Genomic DNA, 13,601 nt, shown 5'->3' with positions numbered 1-13,601 from the left:
GTCGTTGTCTCTGTATCGTGTCCGGGGTGTCCAGGAATGTAACTTTTGTCTATTACGCACCGCCACGCGACGCCACTGCAGGTTTCCGTGTCTCGGAAGCTAGCAAGAAAGACTTTCGATCTCGAAGATGGATGGGTCCCAGGATGATATACCCAGAGGCAGAACAAGGGGGAAATAAATGTATTTCGAGGGAAGGAGTCGCGGAAGGCAAGAACCCAGCCGTGAAAGGGTGTGCCCAGATAATGGACCACGAAGCGCCTTCCGGACCGTCAAACCATCAAGGTGTTTTCGCTCTCTCACCTTTTCCCCTACCGCCAAGAGATCGCGCCCGCAGATCGCGTGGGATTAGCTCAAAGTAGCGCTAGTGGGGACGAAGGCATGTCACCGAATGACGCGCATGTGAGTGGTGGATTTTGCCAGGAAGGAGCTGAGTCAAGAGTTGAATGTTTGATGATGAACAGCAACGTTCTGGGATTGTCTTTGTTCCTCTCAACAAAACAAAGACACTTTCAATCCTCGTGAGGCCAACATGGCGGCCATCGCGGCAGACAAACTCATCGCCCGCCCACTCTACGTCTTTGATTTGCCAGAGGAGATCTTGTACACGCTACAGTTGAAGAGTGAACAAGCAAACCCTCCCGAGCAGCCACCTTCATTGTCGCCATCATCGCAGCTTGAAGCTCGAACAACATCCGAACAGTCAGAAGGCGCCGTATCTGCGACATCCTGCAATCTATGCGGCCTTGCATTCACCTCACTCGCCGACCAAAAGAGTCACATTCGATCCGACCTGCACGGCTACAATCTCAAACAAAAGTTACGCGGGAAGAGTGCGGTTGCTGAAGCGGACTTTGAGCGTCTAGTGGGCCAGCTAGACGAGAGCATATCCGGATCCGACTCGTCTGACTCGGAGGATGAAGAAAGTGATGAGTTTGGCGCCGGCGTTGGTGCTGCAAAGGCAAAGGACTCGACCCTCAGCGCGTTGTTGAAACGGCAGGCGAAGATCACGGATGGAGATGCGGAGGATGCACCGAGCAAGAGACAAAAGCAGGGAGCTGGTAAGCCACCAATGGTGTGGTTTGGGACCTCGAAGCTACCCTCAAACACATCACTCGGAGTATATCGCGCTCTGTTTCCCATTGCAGAACAGGACCAGGAGGGCAAAATTGGGGAGACCATTCGGCAGAAACAACTCGCGCCAAAGCCCGCGCCTCAACACCAGAAGAAGCCAGACATGGATGAAGAAGATGGTGGAGTCCGGCTGCCAGCTTCGATGATCCAAAAAGGCACCAGTGCTTCCGGACCGCACTACTTTCTTTGTATGATCGGTGGAGGCCATTTCGCAGGCATGATTGTCTCCCTCACCCCGAAGATGACCAAGAAAGCTGGAGTCGAGGATAGAGCCGCCACTGTCATCGCACACAAGACTTTCCACCGGTACACTACACGTCGGAAGCAGGGTGGCTCGCAATCCGCAAACGACAATTCAAAGGGCAACGCACACTCTGCTGGTGCCAGTATTCGAAGGTACAACGAATCAGCATTGACTCAAGAAGTCCGTGATCTATTACTCGAGTGGAAGGACTTGATTGACAGCGCGGAACTAATCTTCATTCGTGCTACTGGAAGTACCAACCGGAGGACACTGTTCGGGCCGTACGATGATCAAGTCCTCAGCCACAAGGATACTCGACTTCGAGGGTTCCCATTCAACACTCGTCGTGCTACTCAATCTGAGCTTATGCGAGCCTTTGTAGAACTTACAAGGGTCAAGGTGAATGTTGTAGATGAAGCGGCTGTAGCAAGAGAAGCAGAGGAGGCGGCCGCAATCGCTGCTGCGAAGGCTTCGGCATTGGCAAACAGCAAGACGAGCACTCCCAAAGCGGCAAAACCTTCCAAGGAAGACGAAGAGGCCACACTGCATACAACGCAACTTCAAGCTCTCATACGGCGATCGAAGGCTCCCGGTCTACTATCATACATCAAATCAAGCAATCTCACCCCGGACTTTCGCTTTTTCCCGGCCGATCAGAATCACCACGCACCGACTCCACTCCATCTCGCCGCATCTTCAAACAGTCCTGCGTGTGTCACAGCTCTTTTAAGCAAGGCTGGTGCCGATCCTAGCATACGCAACGATGATGGCAAATCCGCATTCGAGATTGCTGGGGACCGCGCTACTAGGGATGCCTTCCGTCTTGCACGTTCGCAGCTCGGGGAGAGTCGATGGGACTGGGATTCCGCTGGCGTTCCTACAGCTCTTTCCCAGGCTGAAGTTGAATCTCGAACTGCGCGCGAGAAGGAGGAAAAGGCTGCAGAAGATGCAGTGGAGAAGGCACGGCGACAGGCCGAGACTGAGAGGTTGCGAATGGAGGACGCTGCGAAGGAGACTGCTGGAAAGGAGAAGAAGTTCGGGAAAGGCAGAATTATGGACGCTCCGCCATTGACGGCCCAGGAGCGACGAATGGAGCAAACCAAAGGTATGAGCGAGGAGATGCGTATGAAATTGGAGAGGGAGAAGAGGGCCAGGGCTGCCGAAGAGAGAATGAAGAGGTTGCAAGGGAAGTAGCAGGCTATCTTCTGGTGAATCATCCAAACTGATACTCAGCCATGTCTCATAACGAAGGAATCACATTTACATCGGTCTTCCTCATCGCTACCCTCGATGGCGAAGCTCCACAACCAGTACTGCGCTTCATTGTGCACGCGGTTCTTTGTTCCTCATTTATCGCATCTCTTGGTCTGTGAACAACGAGGCTTTGTTCGTGAGCAATTCTAACAAGCTCAATGTTCAACAACAAAGACTAGGCACTTCGAAGAGAACGTTATAATGACCTCCAGGAACCCCAGACGCTCTCGTCAATTCAACAATTTCACGAAATAGGCTGGTCCTACCATTGCACAACTTTCAAACCGCATACCGACCCATCCAAGATCCGATATGTCGAGTTCTAGCAGTGAGGGTTTGTACTCCCACGTCAACATCCGGGAACGCTTCGAGGAAGGGCACTACATCATCAAGCGTCTCGGAGGTGGCAAAGAAGGAGAAGTGTTCGTCACCATCGAAAAGGCACCCGCTAACAGAATCTATGCACAGTACACGGCAGGGGAGCTGACGAAAGAAGTAACATGCACTCAGCTACGAGAAGCTCTGCAAGCGGGTAAAATCTCCAACACCACTCACACAGATGACTGCCAAAACGAGATCGAAGCTCTGCAAGATATGGGTAATGGTCGAATGCACGTGGCCAAAATACTGAATGCAGACGGTGAGAGAGCTGGCTGGCTAACAAGTGAGCTCCTCGCAGGTGGAAGTCTCGCGTTGTTCAAGCAAAACATCAATTCCAATCGTAGGAAAAAGTCATATATGCCCCCTGATGCATTCAGCTGGCATCTTCWCCACGACGTTACCACGGCGTTTCTGGAACTTCACTTTGGTATTGTGAATGGTACACACATTGCGGACGCGAACAGATATGTTCATAACGATATTAACGATAAGAATATAGCTTTTCGCTATCCTGGATCTTTCAACGACTACCCGGACCTCGTCATTATAGACCTCGGAAGGGCAACAAAGATCGACGAAGATAATCTCGGGGCACTCAGGGATGCACACAGAGACCAAGCAAGTGATGTTGTAGAACTGGCAGATTGCTTGAAGTTGACCTTCAAGCACATGTCTCCCACTGATAAAAGGCTGCTGGCCAGTCTGAAAAGATTGACGGACTGTTACGAGGAAGAAGTTTACAGCACTCCCAAGAACGTAGGCTTGGAACATCTTCTCGTTGAGATACGTGAAGAGGCCTCGGCGAGAWGGGAGGAGCTTTATATGCAGCTCGAGCCTGTGGTCGCTGCTTATTTCAACCAAGAGGTTGTGAGCGATTCGGAGATTCTCAATGTGATGGAGAAGTCGATTGTTCCTGTCACGGCGTTTAGAATGTCCACACGGCGTGTTGTTCGGACGGATCCTTCTCCCCCTTCTAAAGTACGCGGAGTGTCTAAAAGATCGCAGTATATGATGCTGGATCCGGCAGAGAGAAGGAAAAAGAAGGCGGATCGTAAAGTAACGTAATTCAATAAATGTCCAATTGACCGCGCCCGTGTATTCCCGCTGCTTTTCTGTATGTTCGCGTCATCGGATACAGTCCTGCATCGAATGTGGGCTGAGCAATCCATGATCGTATGATGCATGTTGTAATGATGAAGGAGCGCCGCAAGAAACGACGTTAGTATATCGTCACGTGCCTCAATTCGCTTCGTCGAAGCCGACGTTCCGATCGCCACTCCCTGTCAWCTGAAACCCTGCAACTGAAAGTAAGAACCACCCTCCTGTCATCATCAACGTTGGACTCGCCGCAGCCATCAAAACATCAGCCCAAATTTCCATCTTGACTCCCACAAACATGGCCGGCACAGACGTGGAAAAGCAGCCACTCTTAGCCTCTCAGGAAGAGACCCAGCCATCACTCTCAGACCTACAACAGCGTGTCTTCGCCGCTCAACGCGAATACATGAAGGCATGGTCGAAATCCACCTCGGGAAAATTCCACAGATGGATCATGTTCATCACAACAGCGATCTTAGTCATGTTCATGACATTCTGCTTGACTGTGATTGCTTCAGATTCAATGGATGATGATGGCGGCTGGATGCTCGACAGTAAAGTTCCGTTGGAGGCGCACATTATGAGCAAGTGTCCAGATGCTAAAGAATGCCTGCATGATTTGATTCTTCCGGCGATGCAGCAGGTCTCATCAAAGGTGGATTTCAAGCTGTCTTACATCGGGAAGTGAGTTGATTCTTGTCGCGTGGTTGCAGTCATGCACATTCATTAACCATCACAGTAGGGAGACGAACCACGATGACGGAGTCGCTTGTATGCATGGACAGGAGGAGTGTCTCGGAAACTTGATTGAGCTCTGCGCCGCCAAACTGTATCCCGACCCGAAGATCTATCTTGGATTTACAATGTGCCTGTCCAGAGACTACCCCGATATTCCGGAGAGGACGCTCGTTGAGGACTGTGCTTTGGAGCACGGGATCGACATGTCCAAGGTTAATGGTTGTACGGCGGATGATGACGGCTCGATTGCGTTTGACCTGCTCAAGGACAGCTTCAAGCGAAGCCAAGAAGCAAACGTCACTACCAGCTGTACAATCAGACTCAWCGATGAGGTACGCTGTATCCGTGATGGCGGAAAGTGGAAGAACTGCGAGGGAGGAAGCAGCGTGCAGGATTTGGTGAGAGACATCAGGGATCTTTACAATGCCTATTGATTGTAGGTATAGCAGTTGCTGCTCGTCCAAATTATTCATGATCGGTCGTGTACATCATTCATTCCTCATGAGAGGGTTTTCATCCATGTCATTGCCATTCTTGCAATGCCTCCGATGACGCTAGAAACGCTCCATTTATGCCAACTTCCGTGGCGAGATCCATTAACCAAACCGAATCATCACATCTCACCACGGTCCCCACATGCCTCGTGCTCCTCCGCTCGATGCCAGARTTTCCCATCTGCCCATCATAGCTGCAGTGCAAAAAGGTGACCGTAGTGCTTTTCCAAGAACATATTCGATCCAGTCTCGTGTGAGCGGGATTTTGCCTTGTGCCAATTCCGGACATCGCTTCAACATGGCATTTAGTGTGCTTCCTACCTGTGAGGTGGTGCATTTTGGATATTTTGGATTTCTTGCGGTGACTTCCGCAACGGTATCGTAAATTCTTACGAGCTGATCGCGATGGACAGTCTCATGCCATGCGGTTGGTTTTGGTGGACTGCTTCGCTGGCCTATTTCCAGAGTCCGGTGACGAGTGCTCGTGTCTGCCATGGTGGCCAGTGGTTGGTGTTGGTCGGAGTGAAGCGGAATTACTGGTACTGTGGTACGTCTGGCTCCAGAATTGATAGTGGTGGGAATTGGGCTGGCTGCCGCGGTATWCCGAACGTCTCCTTGACCGGTCGCGTTCGACGACAGCCTGTTTGAGTTGTTGTCAGATGTATTTCTTAACGGCGTGTTGGTGAAATGTGTATCTCTAGTGATGTTGGCGTGGTCGTTGAGGACCAGCGGCGATCGCTCGCTCGGCATCTGGAACATTGTGCTTTCCATAATCTCATAAAGTGCAGGTGGGTAGGATTTTTCTGGATTAACGAAAGTATGTCGTGCAGTGTGTTGGTGTTGTTGGTGCAACATTGTGAGATTGGAGACATGAACTCCGCGATGTAGCAGCAAACCACACGGAAGGAAAACAACCCAAAGGTACATGTAAGGTAGTGGAGGCAGCACATGTGACGGGACAGCGTGAGTGTAGTGAGTCTTGTCTTGTGCTTACCTCAAATGACCTATGCTGCCATGATAATTCCCTCGGCGAAGACGCCGGTCGTTTGGATGGATTATTGGATGTTGGTGGTGGGTTGTGGCAGGACGACGACAAAGGCCAGCGTCGAGGACATGAAATGATGATGGCAGAGGCAGAGACTGATGCGCCGGAGGAAGCTGTTGCAGTAGTGGAAGTTGCTCGCGCATGGCCCCGCTTCTCATCAAGCCATGGCTACTATTAAGATCCCTCAACCGCGGGATAATCACGGGTGGGCTGTGGGTGGGTGTGCAGGAAAAGTGTGCTCGTGCGCGACGTCCATGGGTACGTGATCTGCTGGGCCGAGCGGTCCTTCCTTGTCCTTGATCTCAAAATTCCAACGTTGCCCTCCACACGCTCCATCAAGCCATGGAAAGGTCGGAGAGTTCTAAAATAAATGCCCCGTGAGAGGCGCCGCGTACGAACCGCAAACCTACCGTACTTGGCCTGCAGGATCAGCGGTGGATCTTTGCTCCTCCTCAACACCGGCGATGTGAGTGAGCGTCGACCCTGCGTCTATGGGCACGTACGCGTTAGGTATGCAGTCGATTGCAACGTGGTGCTCGGGATTCTTGGAGCGCCATCGTCAAAACTTCAGACTGCAAAGGCGACCCGACAGAGCCCGCTGGAACGAAGGCATTAATCGCCGACGGTACGTCGCAAGTGTCATGGTGTAGGCATTTTTTGGGCCGACGCGTGGATGGATACGTGATTGACATGAACGTACCAAGAAATGGAGATGCAAGCGCTTCCGTGGTTGAGGCTGCCAAGGAGCATGAATTGTGAATGCCGACCGCGGCTGCAGCGCTATCGCCTCTAATAAAAAGTCTCTTGAATTTCAGAGTTTAGCAGATTGGAGACTTGATGATCACGATGTAGCAGCGGAGGGTGTGTAGAGAGATGCTATAAGGAGATGAGTGTGGATTGTAATGATTGACAAAGCTAGAAGAGCCCACGTCTTCTCGGAATTCGTCAATATCGCCCAAAACAAGTCGCTCCTCATCCCGCTCCAGCCCTATCCTGACCCCATTTCATGAGAAGCAACCATGAAAACCCCAAATTCATTCCCAAAGAAACATCGCGCCATCATTTGCGTTATCGCAGTTCCTATCAGATCCGGCAACAATGCACAGAAGCAATCAGTCCATGATTCCCACCCAGTATCTTCGAGTAATCCACCATTCCGGTGTATCAAGTCATTGAAAACAGAACCATTGATAATGTGAAAGTAGGTCTTCTCTCAATGACGATCGAAGCGATCCTAGAGTCGAGGATAAAGGCTGTCCTAGGCGACAGGCTGGTGCGCATCGCCATCGGCCTCGCCGCTCAGGGTCTGCACGGCACGAGTTGACTCGGGACGACGGCGAGTGGTTCTGTGGTGTTGAGCACGTGTACGTGGTCTCAAAGATGGACGAGAGACCGGTGGAACTGCCATGGCCTGCAGATCTGCTTGAGCATATGCATCAGCAGTGGCCTGAGGTCCTTGTGGCTCATCGGTGGATGCAGCTCCTTGTGATCTAGTCGCTCGCGGAGAGGATGGCAACGAGAGGCGCGTGGAGGTACGACGTGGAAATGGAGCGGCAGCTTGATTCGTGTTCTCATCCTCGTCGTTGGCAGTATCGTCTGCGTTGTAGCTGCCGTCAGAGTCATTGTCGTGGCGTCGCTCGAATCCGTGTTGTGTGGTCCAAGGACCGTATAAAGCAGGAGATGGTGGGTCCCATGCTACCAAAGTAGGAACGAAACCTGGCGGAGTCGGTGTTCTGGCAGTAGGAGGAGGAGTTCCGTCTGGTTGAGGAACTTGCACGGCCAACCCTCTTATGCGAGGAAACTCAAGTCTTGAAGGCCGTCCTGGACCCCGTACTGGAGGCCGTCTTGGAGCCGGTCCTGCCACCAACAGTTGAGGGACATGGGCAACCGGAAGCCTCACAAGAAGACGGCCATTTGGCGGAGCGGTAAACGTCACAGGGGCAGGGAATGGTCCCTGGGGTGGTAGCGGTAGATAATGATAACAATCGGGCTTGTGGTGAGAGCTCCCAATTTGTCGAATGCCTCTGTAGTCCTGTGTAAGTAATATCAGTAAACATGTAAAGGAGAAATATCCAGCAAGACATACAGCCAAGCAGCGCCAACAGAACTCCTCCCTACACTGCGTGCAGGTCATGTGGTCGCATCCACTGCAATCGTCAGTATGCAATCATAAACTCCTCAGGAACAGACATACCAAATCCGAGTGATTTTGGTCTTGCAGCCAGGACACTGCTTCGAGATTCTAGCAACCGTCAACTCCGACGCATCCTCTTCATCGGAACGAAGTTTGGTGCGGTGTTGATACTGATCGCAAGTCTCTCCCTCATGCCACTCCACGGCGCAGGCGACACACGACTTGACTTTGCATTTAGTGCAGGTGAAGATGTTGCCGCTGCTGATTTGACCGGAGCCACAGCCTGGCATGATACACCAGTGGAAGTCGGGATCTACCGACAAGGATGCCTACAAGTTCGTGTCAGTACTGGCAAGTTCTCCGGCTATCCTCCAGCAACGCGCACCTTTAATTTGGTATCGAGGTATCTAGAAAGTATCAGTGGTGTTCTAGACGGGACAACAGTATACGACTTACGCGGCATACGAGGCGGGACGAGCGAGTTTTCGAATGTCCGACTCCTCCAGAATCCGACTGCACTGTACACAACCAATCTGATCCGCTGCCACAGAATCGATCTGCTCCTTGAGCCAGGCGTTCCAACACTTCCGGCATGTATCCCTCGTGTGATCGCACTTGTCCGAAATTTTTGGAAAGGCCGAGTTTGCCAGACTGCGATTGCAGATGGAGCATTCGGAGCGCTTCGTCTTCTTCTTCTGGCGGGTCTTGGGAGGCCCATCAGGTGGGAGGTGCTGTGCGGGTGTGGCGGCCGCCGCCGATGGCACTGGTTCGTCGTCGATGCGGAAATCCATCCTGGCCGATGGAATGTTGGGTGGTGTTCGGAAGAGGTTGAATGTACACAGACACGAGACTTGTGAATGTACCCAGACAAGAGACGCGTGAGGGTACCCAGACACGAGACGCGTAACGTGGATTTCATTCACTGCACTCCCGCACTTCCCGAATGTTCGTCCCGGTCGTGGTCGGGTTGCCATGATCGACAGCCCTTCGACTCGCTGCACATTCCACGAGCAACAGCGGCTTGTAGATGAGAAAAAAGACGAAAATACAATATGAAGCGGTGCGAGAAGAAGAGAACTCCTTCGATTGAGTGAGATTATCCTAAACTTGGTGACTTACAAGGTCAACACCCCAAGTACCGCTCCTCCACCCACCTACTCTCCATGTCACCGACAATCCTGCATACCACAACCTTGATGGTAGGATACACGGCCATGAGCCTATTTAGGCCGTTCTTCCCAGCCATGTAAGTCACGAATACGATGTGATGTTCTTTGATGCCGTGGTCGAGCAAGACTCGTACTGCCATCAACGCCGCGCCACCTGAGCTCATTTGAGGGTCCATTAGTAGAACCCGCTTGTGCTCGGCGACGTCAGACGCGAGCTTGTAATAATGCAACTCTGGCTCCCCAGTACGATAATTCGTCTGGATGAGCATACGACCAATACGGCAGTCGGGGATGACACGCTTCAGACCTGTTTCCAGGATAGAGCCACCGCGAAGTACCACAACTGCAGACACCTCACCATCAAGCTGCAGGCCGTCGTAAGACTGGCCCGGAACAGGCGTTTCCACTCTGCTGGGCTTGAAAGCGAGGCCAGACTCGTATGCTTGCTCGGCCAACATAACAGCAAGTCGGTCAAAGTAGAATATGAAGTCTTCTCTGTTCAATCCAGGATCCATAAGCATGGTGTTGATGCCTCGAACTTGATTGGTGGGTTGGAGAATCACAATGTTGGGCGATAATGGAGTGTCTTCTGACACTTTGCCGAGATGTCGCAGTTCGGACTGATGCATGGCTGACTTCTCCTGTAGAGTTTTGTGGACTTTATCGCATACCATGTTTATGGCTACCTTGTTCTCTATGCCTCGTGGGACGATGATGTCTGACAGTGAGTTAGCACTGGCTTGTGTTGTGGTGTCGTGTAAATGCAGAGGTGAGAGTAAGATATCAGACAAGAAAAAGATGGTAAGGTTTATCCTCAGAAAGATCGGTTGAACTATGCTTGTGTTTGTTCATCATGAAGATGGCGGGATGGGTGAAGGAGGATTAAAACGTACCGGCCACACTTCTTTGAGGTTCGACAAACTTTTTGTAGTTTGGCGCGACATAGAGGAACCACTGCTTGATGCAACCTTCAATATCTCGACCACGCTCTCGCACATCGCGGAGGACTGTTCAATATTTAGCGAAATGCAGATGTGCCTGCGTATAAGGGAGACTAGACTTACGCCTCCTCGACAAGCAGAGATCACTTTCTGCTTCGGTGAAAATTTTCAAGTCGAGCAGATCCAATACCCGCTGATCGTGCAGGGCAAAGATGCCCTCCAGAACCAGGACATGAGGAGAGTAGATGGTGGTGGTCTTGTCCAGCCGGGCGTGCTTCTCAAATGAGTAGACCGGTATGTCGGCCTTTCTCCTTGAGACGTTGTCAGCTGGAGATCCCAACCATCGAGGAGCTCCGTCTTCCGTACCCAGCCTTGATGTCCCTCAGCTTCTCCACTAGAACGTCAAAGTCAATGGCTTCAGGAGCGTCAAAGTCGTATTCATTTCTGAAAGCAGACTCGGACTGCTCGGGAGTGAGTGGCTTGTAGAAGCTATCCATTGATAAAAGCACCACCCATGGCAGCGACAGCTCCTTGATGATGGCCAATGAAAGTGAAGTCTTGCCAGACCCCGAACTGCCCGCGACACCAATGATACTGGTGTTGGCCCATGGCGGAGAGTAATGAGCACGCGGTGACACGTCGCGTTGTTGAGTATTCTTCAGCTCAGAATATGAGCGCAGAGCTCCAGGCAGCTCCAAGAAAGGAACACTCATCGTAGACGCATGGACAGAACCGAGGCTGCTACTTCCATGGTCCACATGGTCGTGTCTGTGGGTGGATGATGAAGGCGAAGAAGATGAAAATCTCGAGGGAAGAGATGAGGTGCACGGGGGGCCGTGCACCATTTTCTGCCAATCTTGCAAGGGGAGCAATTTTCATCACGCTAAAGTGCTGCACTGCTCTTGCCTTTTTCACCAAGCTCCAACCTCGCATCTCTCTTCCCTTTGCCAACACACCCGACCCATCGGGATCGCACCTCCTCACATCAGATCCTTCCTCGCCATCGTGGAGATCTTGCCGGAGACGAGAGATATGTCTGCGGCCTCGTCGGCGGGTTGAGATCGGTCATGGTACGTTTACCTTATTCTTCGAGATGCCGGCCCTCCGCCGTCTTTACGCTCTGCACGGCAACATCTTCCAGACAGCCACCATCAGACCACGCCATTCTGACTTCACCCCCGCGCAGACCCCATCAGTGACTGCCACCATGCGTCAGGCGCTGCTTTTTGAGCAGAAAGTGGAGGAGATGAAGCCCAGCAAGAGGTATGCTCGCCCACCCTGCATTCTACCTCCCCCACATCCACCCCCTCCAAATGATGCTTTCAAAAACAATTGGGAATCTCTCCTAGAATTTCGTGCGGAGAAAATTTAATTAATTGTATCTCTGATGTCGAGCGCACAAGCCTTCCGCCACCTACTCCTACTTGCCATTGCCTGGCAAGACAGGGAGCGTCTGGCTAACACATTTCGGCGCAGTGACATCAACTGGGTCATCATGGACTACCTCGTCTCGGAGGGATATCCGGAGGCGGCCGCGAAGTTTGCGCAAGAGACCAACATCTCCCAGCCCTTTGACGCCGAAGCCATCCGAGACCGCGTACGAGTACGAAACGCCATCCACTCCGGCAAGGTGGACGAGGCTATTGATATGATCAACGGTATCGACCCCGAGGTATGTCGATGTCGTCTTCCACCATCCCCTCCCCTCGAAATGATTATTGTTTCATGCACCACTCATAATCAGCCCACGTGCTGTTGATGAGACACAACTACAACACTTCAGTCCTCAGTATGATCCACAACAAGCTACACACAATTCGCCAATGCCATGTCCGATTCCATCACATCGCTGACACTGCTGCATAGATTCTCGATTCGGACCATGTCCTCCACTTCAACCTTCTTCAGCTTCAACTTATCGAGATTATTCGCTCCATCCTGGCCACATCGGGCGGAAACCCGCAAGCCAACCACTTCCGACCCGCGCTCGAGTTTGCTACTGAGCAGCTCGCCCCGCGCGCACCCACCGAGCCAAGATACAAACAGGCGTTGGAACGCACCATGGCGTTGATGATATTTCCGGTGGAGAAGATGCTTCCTGAATTCAAAGAGTTGCTTGACCTGAAGCTGCGGGAGACTGTAGCTAATAGTGTCAACGAGGCAATTCTCAAGAGCAAAGGTCAGCGACCAGAGGCGAAGATTCGACAACTCGTCCGCGCGAGAGCTTGGGCGGAGATGCAAGCAAGAGAAGCGAGAGTAGAGCTGCCGGCGAGCATCCCAATCGGCCTTGATGGTCGTCCAAGAAGTCATGATGATGATGATGCCATGGTATCATGAGACACGAGATATGAAATTACGTTTGATGTTAGCAACGGTGTTGGTGGTTATGAATTGAATTGTCCTTCGTGTGTCTATCGTCCATTCCCATTTGACGTTGTGTTCTCGCTGTCCTGCTCGCAGATTCAAGCAACCTTTCCACTATATGTTCTTCCTGTCCTGCTCACAGATTCCAGCAACGATGCTGCTCGTCCAGTCGGATACTAGAACAGCATGCTCGACGTTCAGGAACTTGTGGACTCTCCTTCATCCATCGATGGTTGCCATTTCATGTATTCCAGAGGTGTCACTGGCCTAGACCTGTGGACGGCTCCAGAAAGTGTTGCTCCTCCGCCCGATCGCTGTCGACGGCCGCTGTGCTCAGTGGAATGGAATTGCCATGCATGCTTGACGAACCGGGCTCCGCTTGCATACTCACTGCCGGCCGGAACCTCCGATCTTCCACCTTTCTCGTGAAATAGTGGCAGGTCTCGTGGTGAGCTTGATTTCCGAGAAGAGGAACACTGTTCTTTCCCAGATACGGTGCAGCACATTCGCCGCAGAAGTCGAGACTGCACACCGGACAGCGCAATCTTAAGCATCCACCAAATCGTTCTATCCAGATGCCGCAACTGGGGCAAGGCAGTGGTCGCTTT

At 52.0% G+C, this 13,601-nt stretch overlaps 7 protein-coding genes; 4 read left to right on the top strand and 3 right to left on the bottom strand.

The window, feature by feature from the left end:
- Nucleotides 1-529: 529 nt before the first annotated feature.
- On the top strand, nucleotides 530-2,569 carry RCC_10683 (related to Found in Mitochondrial Proteome; the record flags this gene model as incomplete). Its single annotated transcript, XM_023775909.1, has 1 exon — nucleotides 530-2,569. The coding sequence occupies one exon, from the start codon at nucleotides 530-532 to the stop codon at nucleotides 2,567-2,569; it is 2,040 nt and encodes a 679-aa protein (XP_023631677.1).
- A 619-nt stretch (nucleotides 2,570-3,188) lies between these two features.
- RCC_10682 (uncharacterized protein) lies at nucleotides 3,189-4,075 on the top strand (the record flags this gene model as incomplete). XM_023775908.1 has 3 exons in its annotated part: nucleotides 3,189-3,240; nucleotides 3,309-3,449; nucleotides 3,510-4,075. 3 exons carry the CDS (start codon nucleotides 3,189-3,191, stop codon nucleotides 4,073-4,075), a joined length of 759 nt encoding a protein of 252 aa, XP_023631676.1.
- A 331-nt stretch (nucleotides 4,076-4,406) lies between these two features.
- On the top strand, nucleotides 4,407-5,280 carry RCC_10681 (uncharacterized protein; the record flags this gene model as incomplete). XM_023775907.1 has 2 exons in its annotated part: nucleotides 4,407-4,792; nucleotides 4,848-5,280. The coding sequence occupies 2 exons, from the start codon at nucleotides 4,407-4,409 to the stop codon at nucleotides 5,278-5,280; spliced, it is 819 nt and encodes a 272-aa protein (XP_023631675.1).
- A 186-nt stretch (nucleotides 5,281-5,466) lies between these two features.
- Nucleotides 5,467-6,528, bottom strand: RCC_10680 (uncharacterized protein; the record flags this gene model as incomplete). XM_023775906.1 has 2 exons in its annotated part: nucleotides 5,467-5,980; nucleotides 6,335-6,528. The coding sequence occupies 2 exons, from the start codon at nucleotides 6,526-6,528 to the stop codon at nucleotides 5,467-5,469; spliced, it is 708 nt and encodes a 235-aa protein (XP_023631674.1).
- A 1,115-nt stretch (nucleotides 6,529-7,643) lies between these two features.
- On the bottom strand, nucleotides 7,644-9,310 carry RCC_10679 (uncharacterized protein; the record flags this gene model as incomplete). XM_023775905.1 has 5 exons in its annotated part: nucleotides 7,644-8,417; nucleotides 8,472-8,532; nucleotides 8,580-8,848; nucleotides 8,905-8,926; nucleotides 8,976-9,310. The coding sequence occupies 5 exons, from the start codon at nucleotides 9,308-9,310 to the stop codon at nucleotides 7,644-7,646; spliced, it is 1,461 nt and encodes a 486-aa protein (XP_023631673.1).
- Nucleotides 9,311-9,642: 332 nt separating this feature from the next.
- On the bottom strand, nucleotides 9,643-11,342 carry RCC_10678 (probable uridine kinase; the record flags this gene model as incomplete). XM_023775904.1 has 4 exons in its annotated part: nucleotides 9,643-10,406; nucleotides 10,582-10,695; nucleotides 10,753-10,940; nucleotides 10,996-11,342. The coding sequence occupies 4 exons, from the start codon at nucleotides 11,340-11,342 to the stop codon at nucleotides 9,643-9,645; spliced, it is 1,413 nt and encodes a 470-aa protein (XP_023631672.1).
- Nucleotides 11,343-11,696: 354 nt separating this feature from the next.
- Nucleotides 11,697-12,966, top strand: RCC_10677 (related to LisH motif-containing protein; the record flags this gene model as incomplete). XM_023775903.1 has 4 exons in its annotated part: nucleotides 11,697-11,699; nucleotides 11,816-11,892; nucleotides 12,106-12,301; nucleotides 12,496-12,966. 4 exons carry the CDS (start codon nucleotides 11,697-11,699, stop codon nucleotides 12,964-12,966), a joined length of 747 nt encoding a protein of 248 aa, XP_023631671.1.
- Between the last annotated feature and the right edge of the window lie 635 nt (nucleotides 12,967-13,601).

Source organism: Ramularia collo-cygni (assembly GCF_900074925.1).
Source record: "Ramularia collo-cygni strain URUG2 genome assembly, contig: RCC_scaffold24, whole genome shotgun sequence".
NCBI classification, from domain to species: domain Eukaryota; kingdom Fungi; phylum Ascomycota; class Dothideomycetes; order Mycosphaerellales; family Mycosphaerellaceae; genus Ramularia; species Ramularia collo-cygni.
This window is presented reverse-complemented; position numbering and strand designations above follow the sequence as displayed.